Genomic DNA, 26,017 nt, shown 5'->3' with positions numbered 1-26,017 from the left:
CTTCTTTCAACAGCAGTGCCAGCTGAGAGGATTTGTGCAACCACAGCCTGTTTATCCAAGCACGGAAATGTAGGAACTAAATGTGTGATTCCCTCTGGCATCTAATCCTGCTGTTGGAAGAGGTGGTCCCTCACCACATTTCTCATGCCCAGTGTCATGCTACACTTCTTCAGCAATCTCTCTGGACACAATACAGGCTAATCCAACTTCTATACTTTTTTTCTTTAGGGAGGGGGGTTAATATTCAATTGGAGCAGTGACTGGACTGATCTGAGGCTACTTGGTCACCAGAGCTGATCCCAGGGAAGCAGCAGGAGCTGGCAGTCAGGACTGGATGAGAACTGGATCATTCCTTCAGCAGCAGCCTGTTGTGCTGCTGGGCTGCTCATTATGTGAAGCCCAGCTCCAAGCAACACGAGTTACTTAAGTTCCCAGGAAGCCCTGCCTGCACAAAGACACCAGGCCAAGCACCTTCCATCACTGCTCTAAACCATGCTGATCACCAGACTCCAGCTCTATGGCTGCCCTCTTCCCAGAAGGAAGGGCTCAGCATAGCTAACAGCCATGGGCTTGCAGTAAAACAGACCATCTTTTATCTGGAATGTGTCATCCTGGCAGCAACAGGCTTTCATGTCAACCTGGCATGAAAACTTGTAGCAAGACTTTGTGGTTAGGAGCCAGGTCGGACAGATGGAGATAAGAAATTAGTGAGGGTAATCACCCATTGGAATAATTTACCCAGGGAACCAGTGCAGCCTATCGCTTGATACCTTGAAATCAAGACTGGGTACTTTTCTAGGAGAATTTTGGATTCGATGCGGTGATAACCAGCTGGGAACATAAATACTTGCCAGGGGTCAGGTGAAGGTATCTGTCCCCAGCTGGCTGATAATCAACTGTGTGATTACCTCAGGAAAGAAGGAAATAACCTCTATGTAGAGCCCAATTGTCAAAACAATAGAGCACAACTGCATTTGCACTGAAGTCACTTCTGAGTACTTCATTAAAAGATTCAACAGGAGCTCAGTGAGGAGTTGCAAAGCGGAAAGGAATTGCAAAACTTCTGAGGCATGACTACTGAAATAAACTAGCAGTGGGTAATTTAGCCAAACAGTAACTAAGCAAACAACATCAACTGGAAAGATACCAGATGACAGAAAGCACAGTAAACACTTAGAATCAAACATCTTTGGAAAAAAATGTGATTCCAATTAAGAACTGGAAATCCCTTGCGGGCTGTTCCTTAAATTTTGCCTGGGATAACTATGGAGAGTGAATGTAATATGAATACAAACTAATTAAATAAAACAGCCCATTTTAGACAAGACTTGAAAGTAGATTACATTAAAAAGAAAAAAAGGAAATAAAAAATCATCAAAAACTACAGCATAATTTGGCTCTTTACTGCTAGAAAGCACATGGAATAAGCGTACCATAAAAAAGGATAAGATTCAACAGAACAAGCACAAGAACATCCATCTAAAATTAGCAGAATAAAAAAAAAAAAAAAAAAGGCCTGCAGAACAGACTTACAGTCAAAATCTACCAGGATGCACACGAAGTTCTCAGAGGAACTATTTGTGTCCGACTATTTCAGAGAGCAGGAGCATCAAGCTCAAGCCCAGTTGCCTGCTGTCACAATCAACTGGACCGTATACCCCAATGAGACTTACGGACCACGAGGCTGCTGTACAGGCAGGACAAGACAAATGCCACCCTCAACCACAACGTGGCAAAACAAGGTTCTACACAGAAGCCTGATGAGCTCTTCATAACATTAACAAAAACTAAGCAGAACTCAGATTTGTTATAACTTCAAGTCTGATTATGGATGCCTCCTCCTCACCCAATTCAGATGCAGTTCTGAAATCTGGGTCACCCATACATTATTCCTCCAAACCAAGCCACCTCCCTCTGGTGCAACCTTTTAAAAGTACTCTGCCCTTATCCAAGCCATCTCAAAGTCATTTAGGTTATGAGAAACTCCAAAACACCAGGGAATCAGGTCACAAAACTTCCAACAGCACATTACACATGTGGCTTGATCCAGGAGGAACAGGCACCCAGCTCCAGAAGAAGCCAACATAGGAATCCATATCCAGCAGCACCCTGGCAAAGTCTGCAACAAGTCAACACCGATGAGCTGAGCTCAGATCTCTGACCCCATAATTCCTACCAGGTTTGATGCAGTCTTAGCCAATATCTGGGAATAAACGAAGCATCAAGCAACGACAAACGCGGGTGCTGGGAGGACGATGGGTCAGGTGAGAGCCGTGGGAGCTCTGAATCCCCCCCTGGCAGGCTGGCTGGGGCGCTGGGGCTGCCATCGGAGCTGCTGCGGTGGCCGGGGCTGCGGGAAGGAGGCAGGAAGCGAGCAGCAGGCAAGGATCTCGCCTTTCGTTCCTCTGCCTTCCCTCCGTGACAGGCCATAAAAGTCACGAGGCAAGGAGGAAAACAAGGAGGTGTCCAGAGTTCAAGCACAGCACCCCCGCGACTCCCGGTCCGCAGCTCCCGGCGGGAGCTGAAAACCCGGCGAACACCGTGGGATCTCGCTCTTGCGTGGGAGGCACCATTTCTGCGGGAAGAGGCTCCTGCTGCTGCTTGGCAGCCGAGCCTGGGACCGGGCCTGCGCTCCGGGCCCTCCCTGCTGCCGGCAGCGGGCGGGGGAGCGGGGGGCGGCGGGCGGGACGGGCGCTGCCGTCGGGGCGCGGAGCCCCCGCCAAGGATGCGGCCCCCGGCCAAGGACGCGGCCCCCGGGGCGGCCCCAGGCCGGGCGGATCGGAGACCCCCTTCGCCGTGCCCTCGGGGGTACCGGAGCTCCCACGGCGCCCGGGACCCCGAGGGGCTCCGCGCCCCGCTGGCGTCCGCACCGCGCACTCGCACCGGGCCCGCCGCGGGAGGAGCGACGCTCGCCTTCCCCGGAGATCCCTCCTCCCGTCCCCCTCGGGTCCTAAAATGGTGGGTCGGCCGCCCTCCCTCCCCTTCCTTCTCCCCCTGGTCCCGTCCCCCCCCGCCCCGCCCGCCCCGCGCTCCCGGAGCCGCCCGTCGCCCCCGCCCCGGCCCCGCGGGGCAGCCGCCCCTCCGTCCGTCCCGGCCCGGGCTCCGCGGGGATCCGGCGCCAGGCCCGCGCCTCTCCCGGGAATACGGCAGCGGCGATCCCGGGAACACGGCAACGCCGCCCCCGGCGGCCGCCCTTACCTGCGCTGGGCTCACATCGCGGGGCCGGGGCCAGCGGTGACCCCCCCCGGCGCCCCTCGGCCGCCGCCTCGCCGCCGCCCTGCGCGGGGCCGCAGGTATGTCATGAGTGCCGAGCGCGGCTCCAGGTGAGCCGGGCACACCTACAGGAAGGCAGGCGGGCCGCCCTGATTGGCGTGCGGGGCCGGCGGCCGCGCTCCGACGGCACCGCGGCGGGGCAGGGCAGGGCAGGGCGGCCGAGGGGCCGCGGCGGACACGGCGGCTCTGGCCGCGCTCCTGCTCCTGGCCCCGGCCGGCCACAGGCCCTGACACGTCCGAGCGGAAGGTATTTTCCTTTTTTCTTTTTTTTTTTTTCTTTTTTTCTTTTTTTTTTTTTTTTTTTTTTTTTTAATTCAGTAGTAAGAATATGGGTGAAGGTCCTGGAGGGAAAGGCGTACGGCGAGCGGCTGAAGTCGCTTGGTTTGTTCAGCCTGGAGCAGACTGAGGGCAGAGCTCACAGCAGCTCTGCAGCATCCTCGCAAGGAGGAGGAGCTGGCCCTGATCTCTGCTCTGTGTGACCAGGGACAGGACCCAGGGAACAGCTGGAACTGCGTCAGGGGAGGGTTAGGGTGGATTTTAGGAAATGTTCTTCACCCAGAGGGTGGTTGGGAACTGAACAGGCTCCTCCAGGCAGTGGTCACAGAACCCAGCCTGACAGAGCTCCAGGAGCATTTGGACAATGCTCTTGAGCACGGGGTGGGATTGTTGGGGTGTCTGGTGCAGGGCCAGGCATTGGGCTGGATGATCCTTGTTGGTCTTTTTCAGTTTCAGACTTCCTGTGATTCTGCAATAACTGTGTCCCTCTCAGGTTTGGACACAGCACTTGTTTGCTTTGCCCCTGGAGTGCAGCTGACCCACCAGCCTAGGTCTCTGGACCAGCTTAAGACTCAGAGATGCTTTTTATTTTTAACCTTCCTTTATTATAAAAGTCTCTTGTTTTCCCACTCCTTAACTTCACATGTATGAGCCCTTTGTGCTTCCTCCCAGCAGGCAGCTGGGTGTTCAAGGAAAAGTGTTGGCTTTACAGGATTACAGGATCCCAGGCAGGATTACATCCAAGATCATCAAATAAATGTAAATTAATGAAACACCTGAATTCAGAAGAAATTAACCATGCCATTGGTTGAAAAACTCTGTAGGCCGCATTAAGAAGCTGAGACCACAGACACAGTTCCTGGGCTTTCTGTCTCTTGTAGGTATACAGGTGCTTAAAGGGATACAGGATTTATGTGAGGATGCACTTTGCCATGGTGTATTCCATAGGGCTTTGCTCACCAAACTCACAAAGTGTGCAAAGAATTATCTTAGACAGGTGGCTGAGGAAGGCATCACCTATATTATATATTCCGTCTCTTCAAATTGATATCCAGAGTTGTCTCCTTGCTAAGTCTGCTTTTTTCTCCTAATAATTTCTTGAGGCTTACAGGTTTGTATCCTCCAGGATGTGCTCTGAAGATTTCAATAGAAAGAAGAAGTTTGACTCAACCACCAGAGAAGCCCTGCAGCCCACACCTAGGCAATCCTGAACCCTCCCTTGCCTGTGAGACCTGTGTGGAGTCTCCCAGGCAGGGAAACTCCCCTCAGAAGTGGCACACTGAGAACTCTCCCCAGCCAGCCACAGAATCATCCTCTGCCTGCTGCTGCCTTCTGATTCCTCCTTTCATTCGTTTGTGTGGGTGCCTTTTTTCAGCAGAGTGGATCAGCTCCTGCAGCTGAGATTCCCATTCCACATCACTGCATTTACAGTCAGATGGAAGGAAAGGGATGCTTCAAATTCCCAGGAGCTGACTCTGGATCATGTCTCTCTTGGTTTGGTGTCAGACCTCTGGGAGATTATATAAATAGCTAGTGCATCTTCCCACTGCATTTTCTAAGTTCCTAGGAACTGGCAGCAAGTTGGAGTTGGTCATCCTGACTGGAAAACTGCTTCTCTTCTACCCAGAAAAGGCCAACTTACTGTCTGAGGTGGGCTTTCCCCTGTCCTTGGCACCTCCAGCAGCTGCAGAGGCAGTTTTCTGTTTGATTTTGTGCATCATGTCTTGAGGTACCTTGCTTTCTCTGCCTGCTGCACAGAGTTTGAGTGCCTGAACACATCTGGAACCCAGCAGAGTGTGAGCAGGAGAGGGCTTGTCCCATGCTGTGAGTATCCCATGTGGATTGGGCTGCACTGTCTCTTAGCCCACAAAACTCTGGGCTGCAGCAGTTGAGTATGCCCCCTTCCCTTCAAGGACATACCTCCTTGGTGTGTATACACATACATATATATATGTATCCCTGGTATGTCCCTTCCCTGCAAAGAGGCCCAGCAGCACCAAGAGCAGGGCCCTGTACCCTGAAGTGCTCCTGCTTCCTGCAGTGCCTGGTGTTATGTCGGGCTGAGGGGCAGTTGGGACATTAACCTCCCACTCCGACATCCTCCTCGTAAACATCCTGTCCCGCTCAAGTCCTGTGCTGTCACATCCTCTCTGCTTTGCCCAGACACTATTCTGGGTTTAGTTCTACATGCAGAGCACACAGCGGGGCATTCCAAAATCCAGGCAGGCAGCAGGACAGAACAGTAACTTTGTTCAGCTGCTGACATGCTACAAGTACTGCAGAGGAGGAGAGTTGTTTAAACGTCTTCTTAAAACTAAAATCATCTGCTTGAGCCCTCCTTGGAAAGCCAGTTTGCTCCCCTAGGTATGTTCAGCAGCTGTACCTTACTCCAAGCAGATGCAAACCTATGCATCTGGCGTGAAAAACCTTGGTAATAATGGAAGGGAGCAGAACAGAGATCTTGGAAACTGCAGCACAGTAAGTTTACACAAGCAGCAAGTAAAACACCCATCCCCGGTGAGTCAGTCCTGGCCGTTTCCTTCATTTCCTCCAAGGCTCGCTATGAACATCCAGTGGTACCAGCCCTTCTGAAATCCAGTCATCTCCTTTCCTGCCTCTTGTTTACGGCCTCCAGCACTGCATTTTCACTGCAGCAGGCTGAGAGAAGTGCAGATTCTCCCCTGGCCTCAGCTCAGCTTTGGTAGCACCGTGCTCTGTCTGCTTTTGTGGGTACCAGCACCTTCTTGAGCTACAGCAGGTGCTGAATTAAGAGGAAAAAGTGTCACAGTTACACAATAGGGTTTTTTAAAAAAAAAAATCTTGAATGCAGCTATATCATTGACAAAGGTTCTTTATCCCTACAGCCATACCTTTGGATTCAGCCTGGTAGGGTAGAAAGAAGCAGTGGGGTGTTAGGTTGTTTTAAGTGTGCAAACCATCCCTGCGATATGGGTTGGATCTTCCCTGCTTCAGATTGAGATGTATCTCGTGCTCTGATTTCCCCACATGACAGCAGCTAGGGAGGAGGACTATTTTTAGCTTTTGTTTATTGGTTTGTTTACAGGAAATTCTTCATTTGTGGGAGTGAGCTTGGGTCTGTGTTAGTCTGAGAATCCACTTCAGTGCCAGTTGTGGATGTATTTACAAGGGTGAACTGCTGCTGTTGTCTGGGAAGAGGAATCATTTATCCCAGGTGTTCAAGAAACTATGGGCTTTACACAGACAAATACTGATTTCTGGGATGTTTCCTGAAATTTTTTCAAGGAGATGTCCAGGCAGCTCTGACAGAAAAGTTTAGGAAAATACAGAACTAGGAAATTCTCTTGGGTGATATGGATAGAAATGCTTTTCTGTGTGAAACTAATTATAAATCTACATTGCTGCCATAACCTGGGTTAATAACAATAGCTCTGAGACAAAACCCATATTGTCAAAGAACATGAACATCCAAAGACAAGAACAGACCAAAATGGGCTTCCCCCATTTCCTTCTCAAGTGTTCTCTCCTGGGAATTCTGAATAGCCTGCAGCCAACAAGTGACCTAGATACAATGCTGTGTCTGCTCTTATGGAGTAAAACCAGGAGCAAAATAATCCACCAAAATTATATTCAACTTCACCCAGATTTGGATTTTGTTGGTTTTTGGGTTTTTTTTTTTGGTTTTTTTTTGTGGTTTTTTTTTTTTTTTTTTTTTTGTTTTTGTTTTTTTGGGGTATTGGGGTTTTTTGTGTTTTTTTTTGTGTGTGGGTTTTTTTTTTTTGTTGTTTTTTGGGGGTTTTTTGTTTGGTTTGGTTTTTTTGGTGGGTTTTTTGTGGGGTTTTTTTTGTTTGTTTTTTTTTTTTTTTGTTTGTTTGTTTGTTTTTGGGTTTGGGGTTTTTTTTCCATGCAAAAAGCAGTAAGAATTGTTTGTACAAATGGATACCTGCAGATGAACCACAAAGGCATAGTTTTTAGTCATGATGAATTTTGTACCAGTTACAGGGAAGGTGTACATTGGATAGATTACGTGTGAATGGCCCGTTTCATATGTCGTACAAATTTTTTCCAAAGTAATTGCAGTGCCTGGGCTGATGTGCATGTCAGGCCATTGTCCTACAAAGCTAAATTCCCCTTTTTTAACAGGGTCAGCTAGGAAAATTTAAACAAATGGACAAGGCAGCAGACTGTCTTTAGACAAAGGCTACTCTTAGGGGCATGAGAGTAAGGAATGGTCTGGAGAGTCCCTGCCTGTCAGCCATGAAAGGTGATAAAAGGATGTTTTTATTTGCACACATCCTGTAGCCTGACATTGCCCAACAGTTCACTTGATTATAAGCCCCTGCCTGTTCTAAAAGGGATGAGGTGGTTCTGAACTTGTGGATGTTGGCCTGGGGGAGGCTGATGCGCCTTCCCAGCTCAGTTTACAGCTGCAGTCCAGACTGATATCAAAGAAATTGACTGCTCATGCCATAGCTTCAGAACGGTGTGGGCTGCACACATGCAAATGTTGGTTTTGTTGACCTTCCCTGATTTGGATGGAATTGAGGGTAGGGATGGCCAGTCTCAAACAGCAAAAGTAGGCAAGATCGCCTCAGATGTTACTTCATTCTTGCCAAGGATGTAAAAAACATCAGCTGGGCAGAAGGGAAGACAAAGTACCACTCAAAGCATAGCTACAAACTGAAGAAAGAAATCTCCACAATCTTGCTCAAAATCTCACATGAACAACTGCAGCAAAACATGACTCAAAACTTCACATCTGTTTGCTTATGTATTATTTTTCAAAAGACAGAAGGAAATAGCTTAAAAGTTAGTCCAATTCCATTAAAATCCTTTTATTTGGGATTAATAAAATATGGATTCCTTTCACAAGCAAGAAGCTCCTTTGAATAAATACTGGGGGGGGAAAAGGAGCTATGCTAAAGGGGTTATAATCTCTGAAGCAGTTACCAGCCTTTAGGGATACATACTGTGGTTAAAACAACCTGTTTCCTGCTCACCAGTAGCATTTGGCAACTCATTAATGGAATTCTCAGTGGGACAGTAGTAAGCTCTTACATATTTAGAAGGATTTCTCTCAGCCAAACTTGCAAAAATTGCATTTGATATATGTAATGCAGTATAACATCACATTCTTTTCTTCCTGTCGAATATATGGCTTTTGAAGCCCTGTTCCCACCTGATTATTATACAGAGATTTATATGGAAGTGTCCAGGTAAATAACACAAACTTGAATTTAAAGTTTTTTTTTTTTGAAAATACATAGTTCAGGGAAAGGGTAGTTTATGAGCAAGAACATTAATGAGGGTATTTTTAGTGCTTTACACTGAATGTCAGCAGTGTATTTTACTGAACAAAATTATTGCAGTAATTTCTGGCCTGGAGTCCACACATATCAGGAGATCCATGGCCTACCTGAGGAAGATTCACAAAAGATACCCAGGAAACACAAGGCAATACCTGTAAACAAGGATCCAAAAAAATAAAAGCAGGTTGAAAAACCCCAGTGCTTCATACTATTGAGATGCCTCCAAAAGGGCAGAAAGACATTATGGAGAAAAAAAATATGTACTGGGGGAATGAGTAGTCAGACAAAGAGGAAGACAGGAAAACTTTTAGTGGGCTTTGACTTTTCCCCATCATCCAAAGTTTTAATCTTTGGTAATCCAAGATCACAACATTGATATATCCAGAAATACCACACACAAATTTTGGGAAATCTTAATGAGAACTGGTTATGCAAACATTTCCAAACAGCCATTCCTTTACAGCAGTCAATATAGGCAATTCCAAGTTCAGTTACAATTTTAAGGAAATCTTTGGACTTACCTTTTTTACTTCCCTGAGATGCTCCATGCAAAGGATACCCCAAGCTGCTTGTTCCTGGGAGGTGCCTTTCCCAGACCGAAATCCCCAGTTGCAGCTCCCAGGGAGCCTTTGGGAGGCAGCCCTTGGTTTCTTGCGGTGCTTTCCATTTCCGTGTTGTGGGATTCTGAACTCCACAAAAAGCTGGATTTTTCCCTAAATCCTTCTGTGATTCTTCTGTTGCAGCTAAATCCTTGTGCAAATCTGAAGCCGAGCCCTCATGCTGCAGTAAATTGTTGCCCAGCCCATGATACCTTTCACATCCCTGTGCAGGTAATTGCTGAAGTGGGGTCTCAGCCTTACCTGCACCTCATACACTGATGTTTCCTTTCCTTCCTTAGCTGTGAGAAAAAGCCTAAATAGAGAGGATCCAGGATAATGAGCATTGTCTGCTTTTCCCCTTTGAGAAGTCCTGGAGAACATTACTGGGACTCTCAAAATACTTCTACTCCATTTGGAAATGCTAAAGCAAGAACTTAATCAGTCTTCCTCTGTACTTTTATATATGGGTGTTGATGGCAATTACTTCAGTTGGGCTGGGGGGGTGACACTCAGGGGCTTCTGTAGAAATGATTCTGAACAAACCAACCCACTCATTACCAGAACATCTAGAACACTTCATTTTGCTTCTCTGTTTCTTTCACATTCAGGTAGGCCACTTACCCTGTGGTCATTTCTTCAGGCTTTCTGCTCCAGCTATGAACTCTAGAAATAAATTACTGTAAGGGAAAGGCAGAATATGGACAAAGTCACACTACTGCAGGTACTCTTATTCTAGTCCAGACATGCTAAAATAGTTGGGACCTCTACAAAACTAAGCATGGAGAGCAGAAATGAAAGCAGCATTCTGCCTTCAAGGGGCTTGCCAAAAAGAGAGATGTGGCTGTGTAGGAGCTGCACGTGTGCAGGCTTTTCCCTATGCAGGCAGCTGCAGCACCTGAGTGAGTGCAGCCAGGTGGGAGGATGACACTGAGCAGCTTTGCCCCATGCTCAGAACAGCTGCCTCTGCCCCAACCCCATCCTGCCCATCCCTCTGCTCTCAGAAACCATGGTGCAAGGAAGTCGCTTCTTCCTAGCTGAGGTCCTCCTATGATCATGTCCATTTCAGTGTTGTTGCTTGTGGTGTCGGTCAGTAGCAATGACTCAGGCCAGCCCTTCCCTTCCTCTTGTTGGCTAGACACAAAATCCAGCCCACAAATTACTCGGTCCCATTTGCTAATAAAGAGGATCCCCTACTCATTAAAAAAATGCACACAGAAGCAATTAGTTTGTTTTAAGGTCCCCTTCAGTAACTGTGAAATCAAGCCCTTAAAAGTTCAGAAATCCCAAATTCTCCCTGCATTCCAGATTTGTGTTTGGGATTTTTTGTTCTGGTTCTCTTGGTGGACAGAATTACACATCGTAGTGTAGCTTTTAACAGGATAAACACAGTAATTCTTTTTGCAGAGGAGGATAAACAAAGCTGAAATGTGCTTCCCTCTCTGTTCAGTGTCTTTGTACAAGTCCTGGAGGTGGAGATCTCCAAGCCTGGATGTGTGATAGTGGAGTGCCCCCTCATGGGAAGCTGTTCCTGATGCTGATTCCTGGCTGCATCCAGGTGAGAGAACGTGAGCCCAAACACCATTCTGTTTGTTGTGCCTGCTCCTCTATATTGGTTGTCACACCAGCAGGTTTAGAGAGCAACTTCCCTTTTTCTCCCTCAGGTAGTTTTTGTTTTGGGCACTGGCTTAAGGCTTTTTGTCAGAATGTTGAAGAAACATCCACCATTTTATTGTAGTTTCACCTTTTTTAAAAAATAAAATCTCTGGGATTTTAGCCACCCATGGTGGCTTTCCTGGAGGCTCTAAACTTACATAACATGAGTCCTATAATTAGATAATAAATCTCATAATAGAAAAATGAGCACATATTCCTGAATCACCTCCATGATGTTGGCCTATTGTATACTGAGAGAGGATTCCCTGTGCCCCTCACTCCCCTCAGTTCTCAGAAAAGTAACCTTTCCATAGGAGGGATTATAATGATGGATGTGAGCTTGCACAAAAATACAATCTTGCTCATAGGGTGGGGAGGCATTGTTTGGAGTTCTGATGCTGTTGTTGGAAGGGCAGACTGAAGCAGGATTGTTTCCTATGAGCAAAGGCACGTTTTTAATGAATTGAACTTTTGTCCTTAAAACATAAAAAGAGCCTTTTTTGTGATTCACACTGTGTGATATTTTTCGTTTTCTTTGCATTTAGTTAAGAACAGCACAAGAATAATCCTACAAATAAAACATAAAAGCAGAATGACCCTATAAAAAGAGTGGGGTTTCTACCTCAGCAAAAAACTTGCTGCATTACTGTGGAGGCTCAGGGTGTAAAGTGGCTGTGGTAGAGGCCACATTCTTGTCCTGCGGTCAACATGAATTGTCACTCTTTCTCTTCTGACATTTTCACACCTCCTGAGACACAAGATTTGAAGTCCCCAAGGAATCAGAGAATAAAGAAACAAAGACCAAAAGGTTATTTAAAAGGTACCATAAGTAGATGGTAGACCTTCCATTCCTAGGACCTCCCCCTCTCTTGTTAGTGATTCTCAAAAAAACCATATGAGGCCCATCACCTTAGTAGGGTGCTCACATCCAACCCCTGCTACCTCTGTGTCCTGGAGCATTGTCACATTGTTCTCTGTCATTTGGGGGTTGTGCCTCATACTCACTGCAGGATTCCCCACAGTGGCTTGAATATCTGTGCCTTTATCCAGCCTCTGGTGCTGGAATGCCTTCCTGGAAGATCTCACAGTGTGCACATTTCTTTCAGGGGCTTGTTTCCTGCTGAGATGCTTTCACTGATGCTGAGTGAGGACGGGGTGAATCCTGGTTCCAGCTCTTCTCACTGGGAATAAACAGATCAGGCTTTTCTCCGGGGTCAGCCAGCTGATTCTGAGTCAGGTCAGAATTCCCATCAAAACCCTTTCCACATATATGCCCTACAGGAATCTGCCTAGATTGTTTCGGCTTAGATACCCATTCATCAACTGAAAAGAACCCTAATTCTATGTCCTTTAGGTACTCCATTACAATAAGATGTCCTGGTGGCCGTAACTACTCCTGATGGACTGGGAAGGTCAGAATGCCTCTCTGTCTTGGGAGTATACTCTGCAGTGGATCCCAAAAGAACCATATGGTCTGGGTTTTCTTGCAGTGCCTGAGGTATCTTATGGCCCTATATCACCAAATGGTGGAGAGATGACTTTGTGATCTTGCTGTGAGACTGGCCCAGGCCACAGACATTTCAACAGGAGTAAAAGTGCTCCGCAGAATATAAAGTGGCTGCTGCTTCTCTACATGGGAGCAGGATATAACAAAGTGAAAGGTTGGTTGCAGGAAGGAGGTGCCATGGGACAGAAATAGCACTGAAAGGTCTTGGCAGTATTTACCTGCTCAACAACTGCAGGTTTCTTTGAGAGGAAAGATCAAAGTTTTCTATCCAAATAGTGTTTTGAATTTGAATGCCTGCATTGAAATCAGGATTTGTAGATCTATGGTAGCTTTGTTATCCAAATGCAAAACTTTTTACTCATCACCCATATGTTTAATGATCCATGTGACATGCATGGGTGGTTTTTAGTTTATTTTTGAAAAGGGTAGATGGACTTTCGCTTTCCAAAGGCTAGCTTGGGGAATAGCTCTTGGCAGTCCATCCTCTACTGAGAGAGCATGTTGATGTCTGGTTAACTTCTGGTGCAGGGGGTTTCACAACCTCCCAGATAATATTTTCCATCTCTGGCTTACACAGAGAAAGTTTTTGCAACATCTACTCTTGCTCTTTTCTCTTGTCTTCTTTCCTGGAAATTAAGTTGGTTAGATCTTATCTCTGTCCTTCCAGCAGTGTAATCACTGCCTCCCTTAACAGCAACCTCTCGTGTACTGCAACTGCACTGTCATGTCTTGCCCTATTTCCAGCCTTCTCCTCTAGACTCAATAAACCCAGTTGCCTGCTTTCTTCCCAAAGGTTGTTTTGCAAATCTCTTATCGCTGCAGATGTGTTCCCACACCCAGCCCGCACCAGCCTGGCTGTTTGCTGTTGCCTGTCCTGTGCCAGCAATGGCTTTTGCTTCTCCCCGGCCGTGTTCTGCTGCACCCCCTTCCCTGTTCCCAGTGGCTTCCCGCGGTGGGGCTGGCCAGGATTCCTGAGTGGGTGTAGGGGCCCTGCTGGGCCAGGTGCTGGGAGCAGGTGCCAGGCCCCCAGGCCCTGCCGAGCACAGGAACCGGTACGTGCAGCTCGCTCCTTGCGCATCCCAGTCCTGCCAGGAAACCAGAGTCCCTGTGGGGCTTCGGGGCTTTGTCCTCAATTCCCAGGTTTGGGAATGTCACCAGCTCTCTCCTCAGAGGCTCCCAGATTACAGCATCAGAGAATGGTTTGGGTTGGAAGGGGCATTAAAGGCTCATCTCATTCCAACCTCCTGCCATGGACACCTTCCACTATGCCAGGTTGCTCAGAGCCCCATCCAACCTGGCTTTGAACAGTTCCAGAGATGGGGCAGCCACAGCTTCTGTGCCAGGGCCTCACCACCCTCACAGGGAAGAATTTCTTCCTCATACTTAATCTAAACCTACCCTCTGTCAGTGTGAAGCCATTCCCCTTCATCCTGTCACTGCAGGCCCTTGTCAACTGTCTCCATCTTGCTTCCTCTGCATATTGAAAGGCCACATAAGGTCTCCCTGGAGCCTTCTCCAGGCTGAACAACCCCAACTCTAGGCCTGTCCTCATAGGAGAAGTTAATTAATTTCTGATTGATTTTTGGTAATCTGCTTTAGAGACTCTCCTAGGGAGAAGAGGTTCCCATCTTCTAAGGAGTATGAGCATTTCAGGAGCTCCTGAGGAGGAAGGGCTGCCAAAGAATAGGTGTAAATCATCTCCTTCATTTTAGGAGCACCAGCTTCCAGGATCAGTTGGAGTTATGTAGCCTCCTTGTATCACCTATTCAGGGAAATCATGGTCACATGCAGTGTTATGACACCAAATCCTTCCAGTCTAAAGAGCACAAACAGTATCTAGAGAGCTAGTTATTACCAATAGTCTAATTTATTCTAAAATTGACACATTCTGCTGTCATCTATTTCACTCTCTTCCCAGCACCCTTCTCCCCCAGATTATCCTTATATCATTTCCATGTTCCCAACAGATTCAGTGACCCCAAAGCAGGTATTTTATCCCTACTGCCTGGACAAGATACCACTTAAAACGCCTAAGACCATGGACAAGGCAGGTTCTCCCTGCTGATCCTCCCATGGGGATGTCAGTAAGAATTCTCTGCTGCACCTGGCCACTGATCTCTGGCTATAGGAACATTGATCCCTGGATATAGGAACCTGCTCATCTCTGATTCCTCTACATGCTTGTATTGGATTGAAATAAGACAGTTGGTTCCTAATGGGCAGCTGACAGTGGGATAAAAAAAAAGCTGTATTTCCTTCAAAAACTAGAGGAAAAAAACTATCCCCAAGCCTGTCAAAACTACACCATGAAATTAATCCCCAAATCTGAAAATATGTATTAAAATCAAAGAGAGCTTCTGAACTGTCTTTGATTTTGAAAATTCTTGGGAGAAATGGACAGTTAGGTAGTGATTCATCTGACCTGTTTTATGTGTCTACCTTAGGAAGAGGTGAATCATGCCCTAGAAAGGCTGCTTCAGTATTTAAAAAATGGGCTTTCCTTATTTTGTTTGATGATCTATTCTCAGTTTGTTATTACTGATAATATTTTACCATTTTTTTAATACTCAGTTAATCTTTGCTCAGGACAAGGATAGGCTGATAATATATCGTTCTCTGAGAACTGTGATTTCAAAAAATCAGCAGTTTCACTCCTGTGATTTTGCAGTTTGTCTTCTGAAAGGGATGTGTGGAATAGAAACAGTGAAGTCGTAAGAGCAGAGAAGACAGAAGCCCAAAGGGGAAAAAGGTGAGCAAGTCAGAATCTGAAACAACACAGTCAGGAAACGCAGATTAGGTGGTTTCTCTAAAAAGCTTGTTGGTTCAGTTAGAGGAAAAGGAAATTTGTATATGTATAGCTGTAGTTTTGCTAACTGTATATGCAAAAGGCAGATTAATTTATTGCACACACTATCCAATGTTGTTATATTAGATATCATACAATACCAGGATATACTGTTAGAGAATTTATATATGTGTGTGTGTACTGTGTGCAGATACTATGTGCAGAGCAGCTTTACAGAAAAGGGCCTGTGTGTGGAAAGTGGTGGAATAATTAACTCTTTTCTTACATCCAGTGATCCAGGTTTTTAAAGTTGCTGAGACAAATCCAATCCTTCAATATAGCTAAAAAACACAGATGGGACCTCACTTAAGGGATGGTCCACTAATGTAAAGATTAACTCAGTGAGACGTAGACTTGAGCTTTAATTCATGTTCCTGTGGTTGTCTCCCAGCCCTAGGCCAGGTTTAAAGGTTCTTCATCACAGATATTTTATTCTCTTTGTTGTATTTGCTTTCCCCTCCCAGTGAGCCTTTGTCAAGAGCAACTAATGAGCTGCACTGTGTCCTTTTTCATGTATAGGCTCTTAGGAGAACTGTATTTTAAAGTAGAAATGTGTTCATAAACTTTATGTATGAAAAGGGTGATAGACTGAGAGATAAAAGTAATTTCATTGGGCAGAAGTTACTTTACAGTAGATGAACACACTGTTATTCAAAGTAAACAGCATCCAAGCTATTCATGGAATGGCATTTGTCTTCAGTAAACATTTTACATAATACATGCAAGTTATTCATGGAATGGCATTCTTTTTTCATAGAAGTTTTATGTAATGCTGGCCACTTGGGACTCCCAGGAAGTAAAGATTTGATAATAACATGGTCTCTCATCTTATTTTCCATTATTTTAATCTGAGAGCTACAAAAGTAGTTGTAATGTGAGGGTTTTTTTTTTTTAATTCCAAACTCCCTGAACATTTCCAGTCAACTGCTGTACATGCAGGTGTACTAGTAAACCTTTGCTTTCCTTTGTGACCTCTCACAGATCACTCACTATTTGTCCTAATGCCCTCCTCCAAAAAGTCAGCAGCTTGTAAATTGGGAATTTGCAATGTGTCTGTGATGACTTCAGTTTTGGGAGGCATGGGATGCTATTTTAAAGCATAACATAACTGCGGGGGGGCTTTCTTTCTTGCAGGTACTGATGACAAATTCCCCTGCAAGCTCAGACATCAATCCATGGAAGAGTGAGTGTCAGGAGCCTGGTTATGGAGCCATGGGGCCTTTGCTGGAGGTGGGTGTAGGCCACCGCAGACTTCAGCCAGGAGGAGCAGGAGATACTTCGCCTACTGAGTCATGGCACTAAATGTGCTTTTTAAAATTATTAACAGTGAAATTCAGTGGAAGAATGAGTCAGGTCATTGGTATTTAGTCTGAACCAGAGTTGTGAAACTTCAGGTGACTGTGCAGGAGGGAGGTTACCATGATGATGTGCATCATTCATGGAAAACACGTGCTTACACCTTTCCTTGTGTTTCTTCTTTCTTATGTAAAAATCCTGTAGGTATAATCACCTGAAAGATTGAAATGCTTTTAAAAATTTCCTACAATAAATTGCTGCTTGTCATCCCTGGATGCAATTCTGAGATAAAAAAAGCATCAGTATTTGCACAGCTTTGTAGAATTTCCTAGGACAACCCCAAAATAAGTGGTGGCTTTATCCACATTTTCAGAGTGCTGCTGCAGTCATGATCATCATAAAAAAAGGAAAACACACAAATGGACCATGCAAAGTAAGATGGTTTGTGGTTTGACTTAATGACCTTAAAAGTGCTTTCCAACCTAAAAGATTCTGAGTAGTTTTGTTTGACCTCATTGCAGCCTTCCAGCATCTGAAGGGAGCCTGCAGAAAACATGGAGAGAGACTATTTACAAGGGCCTGGAGTGACATGACAAGGGGCAATGGCTTCACACTGACCGAGAGGAGTTTAGGTTGGATATGAGGAAGAAATTCTTCCCTGTGAGGGTGGTGAGGCCCTGGCACAGGTTGCCCAGAGAAGCTGTGGCTACCCCATCTCTGGAACTGTTCAAGGCCAGGTTGGATGGGGCTTGGAGCAGCCTGGGATAGTGGAAGGTGATAGGGAGGTTGGAACCAGATGATCTTTAAAGGTTCCTTCCAACCTAAACCATTCTATTGCGTGAATCCTTTCTGTACTTCTGCCTTTGGATGGTACTAAGTCTTGATGGAACAACATCTCCACAATTCCCTGCCCACAGCAGCAGTTGGTCAGGCACCAAGGAGCGTGTCATATACGTCAGTAAGTGATTTTAATTGACTAAATAGATTTTTTTGCTTCTGAATAAATCTATAAATTTTTAACTATACTTTCCATCTTTGTGTCAGAATCACTGTCTATTGGTAGTGGCCGGTATTTAGCATGTCTCTCAGGCATGGTTTTTGACCACTATAAACACATTTTGCACACTTCTGGATAGCTGTGTATTGCTCAGGAACTGATCCAGCTAAAAATAACCAAATTACTTTTCAGCCACTGAAATTTCAATCTGCATCCCCCTGCAGCTGCACACAGAGCTGCACTGACACCACAAGCAGAGCTCAGAAGGAGTGACCACAAGGACACACGGAAGAGGAGATGAGGCTTTTGGAAGAAAAGAAAGTGGAACCAGAGCTCCAAGGGATGAGAAAAGTAGTACAAACCTGGCAGCTCCAGTCCTCAGAGGTACTTAGCAAGACATGAGCACCGATTCCAGCTGTGTGACATCCACTTGGAAAAGATACCAAATTGAACCACCTCTGAGGATACTCCTTGTGTGCAAAAAAGGGCACATTTCTGTTTAATGCCTTTGTTCTGCTTTCTCTTAACTCCCTGCTGCTCCCCCCAGGTTCGTGTTTGATGGCATGGATTGCATGGTGGCATTACCAACTTGAGGAATCCTGAGATGTTCATTACCACCCACCCAAGATTGCAATTTTCCCTCACTTGTGCCAGCCTTGCTGTTTGTGGAGCTGTGCTGAGCACTGGATCAGGGAAGCAATCCAAATTAAAAATAACCCAGTGGCGTGGCTGGTGATGGCAAGAGCTTTAGCCATCCAGGATAATCTGCAGTCACAAATCAGCAAGAGCTGCTTGCCATTTCAGATGTCATGAAAGCCCAGCCTCAGAGATACCTATTTAATACAAGGAATATGAACCTTTCAGCCAGTGAAGGAGCCTGGGGAATGAGGAGGCAGGAATCCTTTGCCCATGTTCACAAGGGACACAAGAGCAAACCTCACTGTGTCCAGATGGCAGCACAAAACATTTTCACACAGGTTTTGCTTTAGCAAAATGATGCTTTTGGAACAAAAGTTAGTGGCAGTGTGTGCCATTCCACTGATGGATGTTCTTCATTCTGCGGATTAGGGAGAAAGTGACGTGGATTTTTAAGTGTACTGCAAATACGGGGGCTGTGCCATCTCCAGGAAAATGAATAAAAGAGCCTTCTTCACAGACAGCTTCATGGTACAGAGTGAAGTAACAATTTGTGGATGCATTCCAGAAGAGGATGTATTCCTCTTCTCTGCTCTAGAGAAACAATGCCACTGCTGTGATGCACCAGCACTAACATTCATGATCATACCAGCAGTGGATTTACTGTCACCTACTGACAGACTTGGAGGAAGCATTAGAATTAGTCATTCTCTCTTGTATTCCAAGCCATGTCTGGTTTTCTTTTGGCATCTCTTCAGTTCATGGTTCATGCCTCCTGGGTTGAGTATTTTTAAGTACCAGTCATTTCCTTTTTTCCCCCTCCTGCTTCTGACTTGGCACTTCACCTCTGCTCTCCCCAGGAACATTCCTGCTGGGAGGTGACTGACTTGAGCACTGATGGCAAAGGTGGTGAATTCAGAGACTCAGAGCCTGAGGAGTTTCAGGATCTTCTCAGGTTACATTTCTAGAGAAAGGAACTCACTTTCTCTCCACATGCATTCGTGGCTCTGGTCAAAACAAGGTGGAAGATGCAGGTGAAACCCACAATCACATTGGCAGCTGCATCCCAAATTAGCCAAAGGAAAGTGCCTGAAGCTTAGGGCAGGATGTGGCTGCCCTGAGGCAAACCCTGAGTGCTTTCACAGCAGCCCCTCTTCTCAGGACAGCCCTGACCAGTAACATCAAGGCTGACCATGCCAGGGAACTTGGATTCAATGGTCCAGACCAAATAACATCATGTTTTAACATCTTCTTTCACCTCTCTAAAAGTATGAGGAGCTGTGTTCATTAATATTAATTCTTCCTTCTCTAGACACAGGAGAAATGCTCTGTTTCAGCCCCTTGATTCCTGCATTCTACTGCTGCTTCCCTTTTCCCAATAATTGTTAAAATACTTTTTTTTCAGTAAAGCATCTTGTGGTTCCTGTTCCACCCTGTGTTCACATAAAGGCTTGATCATATGTCCAAAGAATTGAGAAGATGCCTGAAATCCCTCTAATGTGTACTACATGTAAACTCTGTTTTTCCTGTTTTGTTTGGTATTTCTGCCTGAAGGCATCAGGAGAAATCCAAAGGTCATCTGTTAAAGAAATCAGGCAAGCAAAGAAAGCAATAGACCGGCAAAGAGGCACCTTCTTAAGCACAACAGCCAGGTGCAAAGCTGTGGGAAGAAACTTCCCAGTCCTTGTCTTGGAAAAGATCTGCTAAGGCTGGGAAAAGGGACATGGAAGGATACACACAGGCCTGTCAAAAGCTCTGCCATCTGTAAAAGCAGGGGCACATTCTGTGTGCTTGGAGGTGCTCTGGGGTGAGCAGGGTGAGGCTGCCCTTTTGTGAGGGGAGACACTGACAGAGCAGGGACAGACAGAGAGGCCTCCTCTGTGGTTCTGTGTTTGAAGATGGGAAAGCACAAACATCTCAGCCACAGGCAGGCAGAGTTCAGCAGCATTGTGGGGAAGGTCAGCTGGAGGGAGAGACAGAGCAGAAAATGTCCCAAGACAACACATGAGCAGTAGGGCAATTGTAAGAGCTCTGGAAAGCAAAAAGAAGCAAGTCCAGGTATGAGGGATCAGTGGGGGATCTGAAAAGTTGTGACCCTTCTTCCATGCAGCTATTATTACCTGCAAATTACATTTTCCCATCAGCTTGAGGAAGTTCAACCCTCCCCCAGTCTTCCTTCCTAGTTGTTCATCCAGTTTCAGCCCCTTCTGCTCTCCCTTCCCCTCACGTGGTGGCCTGGTTCAGCCATTCACCACTGCAATGGCAAAATGCTTTGGGACACCTTGACTTTGGGTCTGTTGCCTCTTCTGGCCTCCCTTTGCTCAGTCTTTTGAAACTTCCTTTAGTTCCTTTTTTTTTCCAGAGAAGGGGCTCCTGCTGATGTGTCTCTGGCTATTCAGACCAGTGTTGCTGAAGTGAAGAAGAAACAGAGCCTGAAGTAAAAGTCTCCTGTGCATGCAGGGACACTTTTTGTGATACATCTCAAAAAATGTTTTAGAGAATAGGCATAAAATACTTCAAAAATTTACTGAACACACAAAAACACACCTCTTGTCCAAGACCAAAAGAAATCTGTTTTTCCAGTCACAATGAAGCAGAATGTAAAAAGCTGTATTTCAGTCATCACTATTACATGTATTTTTTAACTAGCAGCGGACTAGAAAACTGGATCCCATGCATCCCAAGTAGCACTGAGAAAACAACCTCCTCAGAACTAGGTGCTTCTACCAGCAGGATGGTGTGTCACTGCAGAGAAAAAAAGACAAACCACTTTCCCTTATAAAGGAAAGGTGAGCACTGAGTGCCCTCCTCTGGCTTTTCAGATTCTTTCAGAAATGTGAGAAAATTAAGCCAAATTCCAAGAATGTCCCTCAACTCCAGATTCTTGGGCTGAGAAACTGATGGAAACTCCCTCTGGGGAGAAAGAAAAAGCAAGCAAGCAAGAAAAAGGAAAGGGAGGGAATGGAATGATAAAAAGAAGGGGAGAGAGAGAGAGAGAGAGGGAGAGAGTTGGGGTAACAACACCAGGGTGACAGATTTTATTTCAGAGACAGCATTCATCCATTTGTCTCTCTCAGGTATTTCTCAAGTGCCACAGTCCCACTGCAGGATCTGAGCACTGTTAGCACAACAGAAATTTGCAGTATTCTACATCCCACAGCTGGCAGGAGCATTTGGGCACCAGCTGGTGACCACAGGTCTGGCATGGAGTGTGCTAGGGATGCTCTGCTGGAATTAAAGTAGCTAATTGGCTTTTTCCAGTAGTCTCCCACTGGTCCTGAGGGAGGAACTGGCTGGTAGAGAAGCCACTGTGGTGGCTGCTGTCCAAGTGAGCCTTCTGGTTCTTCCCTTGTTGCACATCTCCAGTATGTTCTGAATTTGTCTTGTGAATTTATGCTGCCGACAAAGTGATTAAATCCCAGGAAGAAGAGGAACATACCCTGTAACTTCTGCAGCAGCAAGGGTTTCAGATTCTCTTCTCAAGCTACATGACCACAGAAAGTAAAGTGCAAACAGGCCAGGGGAAATTAATTATTTCAGCCAAGTGACACTGAAGAGGCAAAACTAACAGTGGCTGTGCAAAGGAACTCCAGTTATGTGCTTAGACTGGTGAGCAATCCCATCATCCTAGCTGCTAGGGAACAGCTGTGAACCCTAAGGGCACCTCCATCTGGCATAACTCTAAATAAATTAATAAAGATCTTAGAAATAAATCCATGTCAATCCTTTTAATTTATAGAGCACTGCTAAGTATATATCGTGCTTCACAAAGCATGGGGAAAGGAAAATAAATGCCCTGAGGGTTGATGTGAAGGGGCAGACACCTATCATAAGAAAAGGAGAGAAAACACCTGCACCTTGGCCATGTGGCAAATGGCATCGGATTCTGGTACCAGGGAAAGAGGATGGCTGGGTTTTGGTATGCAGAACTACACCCTGGAACTCTCTGCACAATTCCAGTCCATGCTGGGGGTGTGTTGGGAGGAGGTGGCTGAAAAGCAAAGTGTGGGCTAAGGGCATCACCACGTCCAGCTGTCTGGAATCCAGGCGACCTGGTGTGGTCCTGCCCTTGTCCCCCCACCTTGTACCTCAGGGCTGGACCAGGAGCTGCACACCTTGGTTCACACCCAGACCACACCCAGGGATGCTACCAGCACCTGTGCCCCTCTGGTGTGACATAAGGAGAAGCTGTGACTGAAGCCCTTCCCGCAGTGGCAGCATGTGAAAGGTTTCTCCCCCCGTGGGTGAGGGCAGAGTTGTCACTCAAGCAGGTCCCACCCTTGGCTCACTGCTGCCCCGAAGCATCCCTGTTCCTCTGAAGCCTTTCTGGCACCAAGTCTCCAGGAGAAGGAACACGTTCCCATCACAGCTTGGAGGAGAAGCTGTCCTCATGAGAAGTCCCCACAGAGTTCTGCCACCCCCAGCCCATCCCATTGGAGACCAGGCTTTCCTTAAACACCTCCAGCTGACTTCACCTCCTCCCTAGGCAGCCCATTCCAGTGCTTCATCACCCTTTCAGTGAAGAAGTCCACACCTCCCCTGGTGCAGTTTGAGGCCATTTCCTCCAGTTTTGTCCTTTGTTCCCTGGGAGCAAAGCCCAACCTCCACCCTGCTGCCCCCTCCTGTCAGGGAGTTGAGCAGACAGAAGGCCCCCTGAGCCTCCTTTTCTCCAGGCTGAGCCCCCAGCTTCCGCAGCCACGCCTCATCAGATCTGTGCTCCAGACCCTTCCACATCTCGGTTCCCTTCCCTGGACATGCTCCAGCCCCTCAATGTCTATCTCAGTGAAGGGCTCAGAACTGGACACAGGATCTGAGGTGTGGTTTCACCAGTGCCCAGTATAGGGCTATCCTGCAGCCCCTCCTCTGCTACGCAGCCTTCACAAGCTCTTTTGCACTGCCACATTTTTCTGTTGTCTCTCTTGTTCTCTTCATCTGACACTCCCTGGCATCTCTTTATATCACAATTGTCTCTGATTGGGCCCTCACAATTATTCATTCCACCTCCAGAAAGAAGAGAAGGCTCTGGGGAGACCTCACTATGGTCTTTCAGTATAAATAGTTTCCATCTTTCACGTAGGCTCCCTTCAGGTATAGCACAGGGTAAATCTTACCTGTCTTTTCGGAATTTGCCAATGTTTTAAGAACCTTCTGGCTTTTCAGGTGGGGCATTTTGGACTCATCCCATGGCTTCAGTGGGTTTTATTCTGCCAGCCAGCCCTGGCAAGACAATGGATGTCTGCCTGCATTTGAGTGCAATGCAGTTTCCTTGAGTACCCAGGTGGTGGCAGATTTGGAGTATATTAAATCAGTCCTTTCAACCTGTTTTGCAATGGAACCAAACTTTTTCTACACGGGTTAAAGATGAAATTGTTATTCTCTCATTCCTCTGACACCATTTGAATGGTTTCCATTTAAAATGGGAAATCTCTGCTTTCAGGTATAATTAGTCTCTAAACCCAAGTTATCCTCTATGTTATTCATTTTCTTATTCAATTTCTGCTAAATCGAACTTTATTGACTAGACTTGTTGGGGAAGGGCTACTTATTATTTTGTTTATGTTTAAAGTAACTAATTAAGTACTGTTGAATTAAAGCATGTGTGGATTTAATTCCTGTGTCTGCTGTATGATGCAAACTATCCACTGTATTTATTAAGGTTTCCATAGAATTTACAGGGCTACCAGCACAGTAAATAACATGGGGCTTTCAGAGGTAGGGTGGGCACAGAGGATGCCTGTGATAGTTTGATTTCTTGCTTTCATACATGCCAAGGAATTTATTTGGTTTAGTTCTTTCTTCAAACCCAGCAACTAAGCTGTGACTGCTGTACAAATTTTCCTGGGTGACAAACATAGGGTAAATATTTTGAGTCTCTTTAGGTTTGTGCAGCATTCCCTGGTTTTTGCTCCTGTGGGCATCCCAGCAGCACCACCACTGGAGCTTATGTTGTGCTGATACTCACCATGGCTTCTGAAGTCTTTCCCTGAGTCTGTGCTTCCCGTGACAGATTCTCCATTCCTGTAAGACTAGTCTACCATCACAGAAAATGAAATCCTCTGCCTCTGAAAAAATCACTTCATTATCCTTCTTTGAAAAACATGAAAATCCTCAAAACCAGGGATCCTGCCAAAGTGCAAAATGCATCTAGAATATACTACCAAACCAAAATGCATGGAGTAAAAATAAACGTGGTAAATCAAGCTTTAATCCCAGTCTTAGATCCCTTTGATGCTTTTCCAATTGTTTGTTCATCCCAATTTTTCAAGTGTTTTCAGGAAGCATTCATTCCAACAGCCATATTGTGTGTAACCATGCTTTGTGCAATTCCTTCATTTCCATGGGAATATGGTGGGCTCTCTTTTGTCCTGGAGATTCTGGAAAGCTGAAATTTGGGCTATATTCAAAGACAAAAGGCATCATGCAATAAATCATGCCAGAACTTATTCTCTATGAAAGTGCTTCCCATTTGAGGGAATTGCATTAATGCTGCTCTAGACTGAAAGTTGTTTGTGATGGGAAATACCATTTCACTTTGTATTTGAACAATATCTAAGTGCAGCTGCCTCTGCCCAGTTCAAGGTCCCTAAGAAGCTGCTGTTGTATAAATAAAACACAGTTGTAGATCCCCACCTGCTGGGTTTTCTGCATATTGCTGCTAAAATTAGACTGAACTACTGAATTTGGGAGGAAAAAGTCTGGCCGTAACTCCTGCTTGTTAAGGAAAGAACTGTATGTAATATTCAAGCTGGTGAATTTGTTATCCACTGGTGACCATGCCACTGAGATCTTGGGCACATTCCCAATAGCTCTGCTGAGATGGAAAAGCAACCACTTTGGCCTGGGTTGGAAGGGACCTCAAAGATCATCTAGATCCTGCCAAAGGATCCTCATCAGGGAAGACAAGCTGCAACACAGCTGTGTCTCTGTTCTCTGTTTAAGCTCTGTGTAAGTGAAGGGCAAATGTGCAGCTCCTTCCCTTGCTGCTGTTTCAAGTTCTATCACTTGGCTCAATTTTGCAGAGAGATTAACAAGATGATGACTTAGAACCAAGGCTGTCTAAAGAAGCAGCAACATATCCACTCCCTAAGTTGGAATCCCTGCACAAGCAACTTGACAAAGTGCTTGCTCCACAATCGCCTCTTATTAAAACTCAATGAAGATTTGAAAGATAAACATCTCAAATTACCACAAAAGGTACCCCATATACAGCTACTGAATGGTCTGAACTGAAAAGGGAATATAGCTGGGAATGTGCTGAATTTATCTGGAACTGAGTGTCATATTACCATCCACAGTGCCTTATCCACAAGCTATGACAAAAGAACCAAGTGATTAAGCTGGAGAATTATTTCAGTATATGCAACCACGAGTCTGGTTTAATGGATTAGAACCTGGATCATGGGTTACTACCCTGCTAAAGCCTTTAGGACTTACAGGCCAGAGAAAACGGTTAGTGTGAGTTGGAATTGCAACTGTCACTGGAGTTATATTTTTAAATATTGGCATTAGCCTAGTAAAGTGCATGATAACATGCTGATTTATCCTTGGCATTTTCTACTTTTCTATTTTATCTCTTCCTTTTCTCCTTCATGAGGAAAAAACGTAGGTGAATAATTGCTTTGGATCCCAACATTTAACCTCATTTGT

The 26,017-nt window shown here is 45.7% G+C and overlaps 2 protein-coding genes across 5 annotated transcripts in view; one reads left to right on the top strand and one right to left on the bottom strand.

The window, feature by feature from the left end:
• Positions 1–3,495, bottom strand: part of ARHGEF5 (Rho guanine nucleotide exchange factor 5) — a 37,196-nt gene extending 33,701 nt beyond the window's left edge. For 2 of the 4 annotated variants that reach the window (XM_064420489.1, XM_064420491.1), the window contains exon 1: positions 3,199–3,495. The gene's annotated coding sequence lies outside the window, so the exon portion shown is untranslated. Of the gene's footprint in view, positions 1–2,176; positions 2,420–3,198 lie in introns of those variants that run through there. The other 2 variants (XM_064420488.1, XM_064420492.1) reach the window with 1 other exon arrangement.
• On the top strand, positions 1,551–17,762 carry LOC135301436 (collagen alpha-1(I) chain-like). The gene is made up of 6 exons (XM_064421591.1): positions 1,551–1,652; positions 2,302–2,958; positions 9,581–9,667; positions 10,884–10,991; positions 16,576–16,671; positions 17,111–17,762. Exons 1-6 carry the CDS (start codon positions 1,551–1,553, stop codon positions 17,189–17,191), a joined length of 1,131 nt encoding a protein of 376 aa, XP_064277661.1. The 3' UTR covers positions 17,192–17,762.
• The last annotated feature ends 8,255 nt before the right edge of the window (positions 17,763–26,017 follow it).

Source organism: Passer domesticus, chromosome 5, assembly GCF_036417665.1.
Source record: "Passer domesticus isolate bPasDom1 chromosome 5, bPasDom1.hap1, whole genome shotgun sequence".
NCBI lineage: Eukaryota > Metazoa > Chordata > Aves > Passeriformes > Passeridae > Passer > Passer domesticus.
This window is presented reverse-complemented; position numbering and strand designations above follow the sequence as displayed.

Coding starts and splice junctions, on each gene's coding strand:
- LOC135301436 (XM_064421591.1), top strand. CDS start 1,551: ATGCACACGAAGTTCTCAGAGGAACTATTTGTGTCCGACTATTTCAGA. Junction 1,653..2,301: donor CTGTCACAATCAACTGGACC/GTATACCCCAAT, acceptor CCCCCCTGGCAG/GCTGGCTGGGGCGCTGGGGC. Junction 2,959..9,580: donor CCCCCTCGGGTCCTAAAATG/GTGGGTCGGCCG, acceptor CTTCTGTTGCAG/CTAAATCCTTGTGCAAATCT.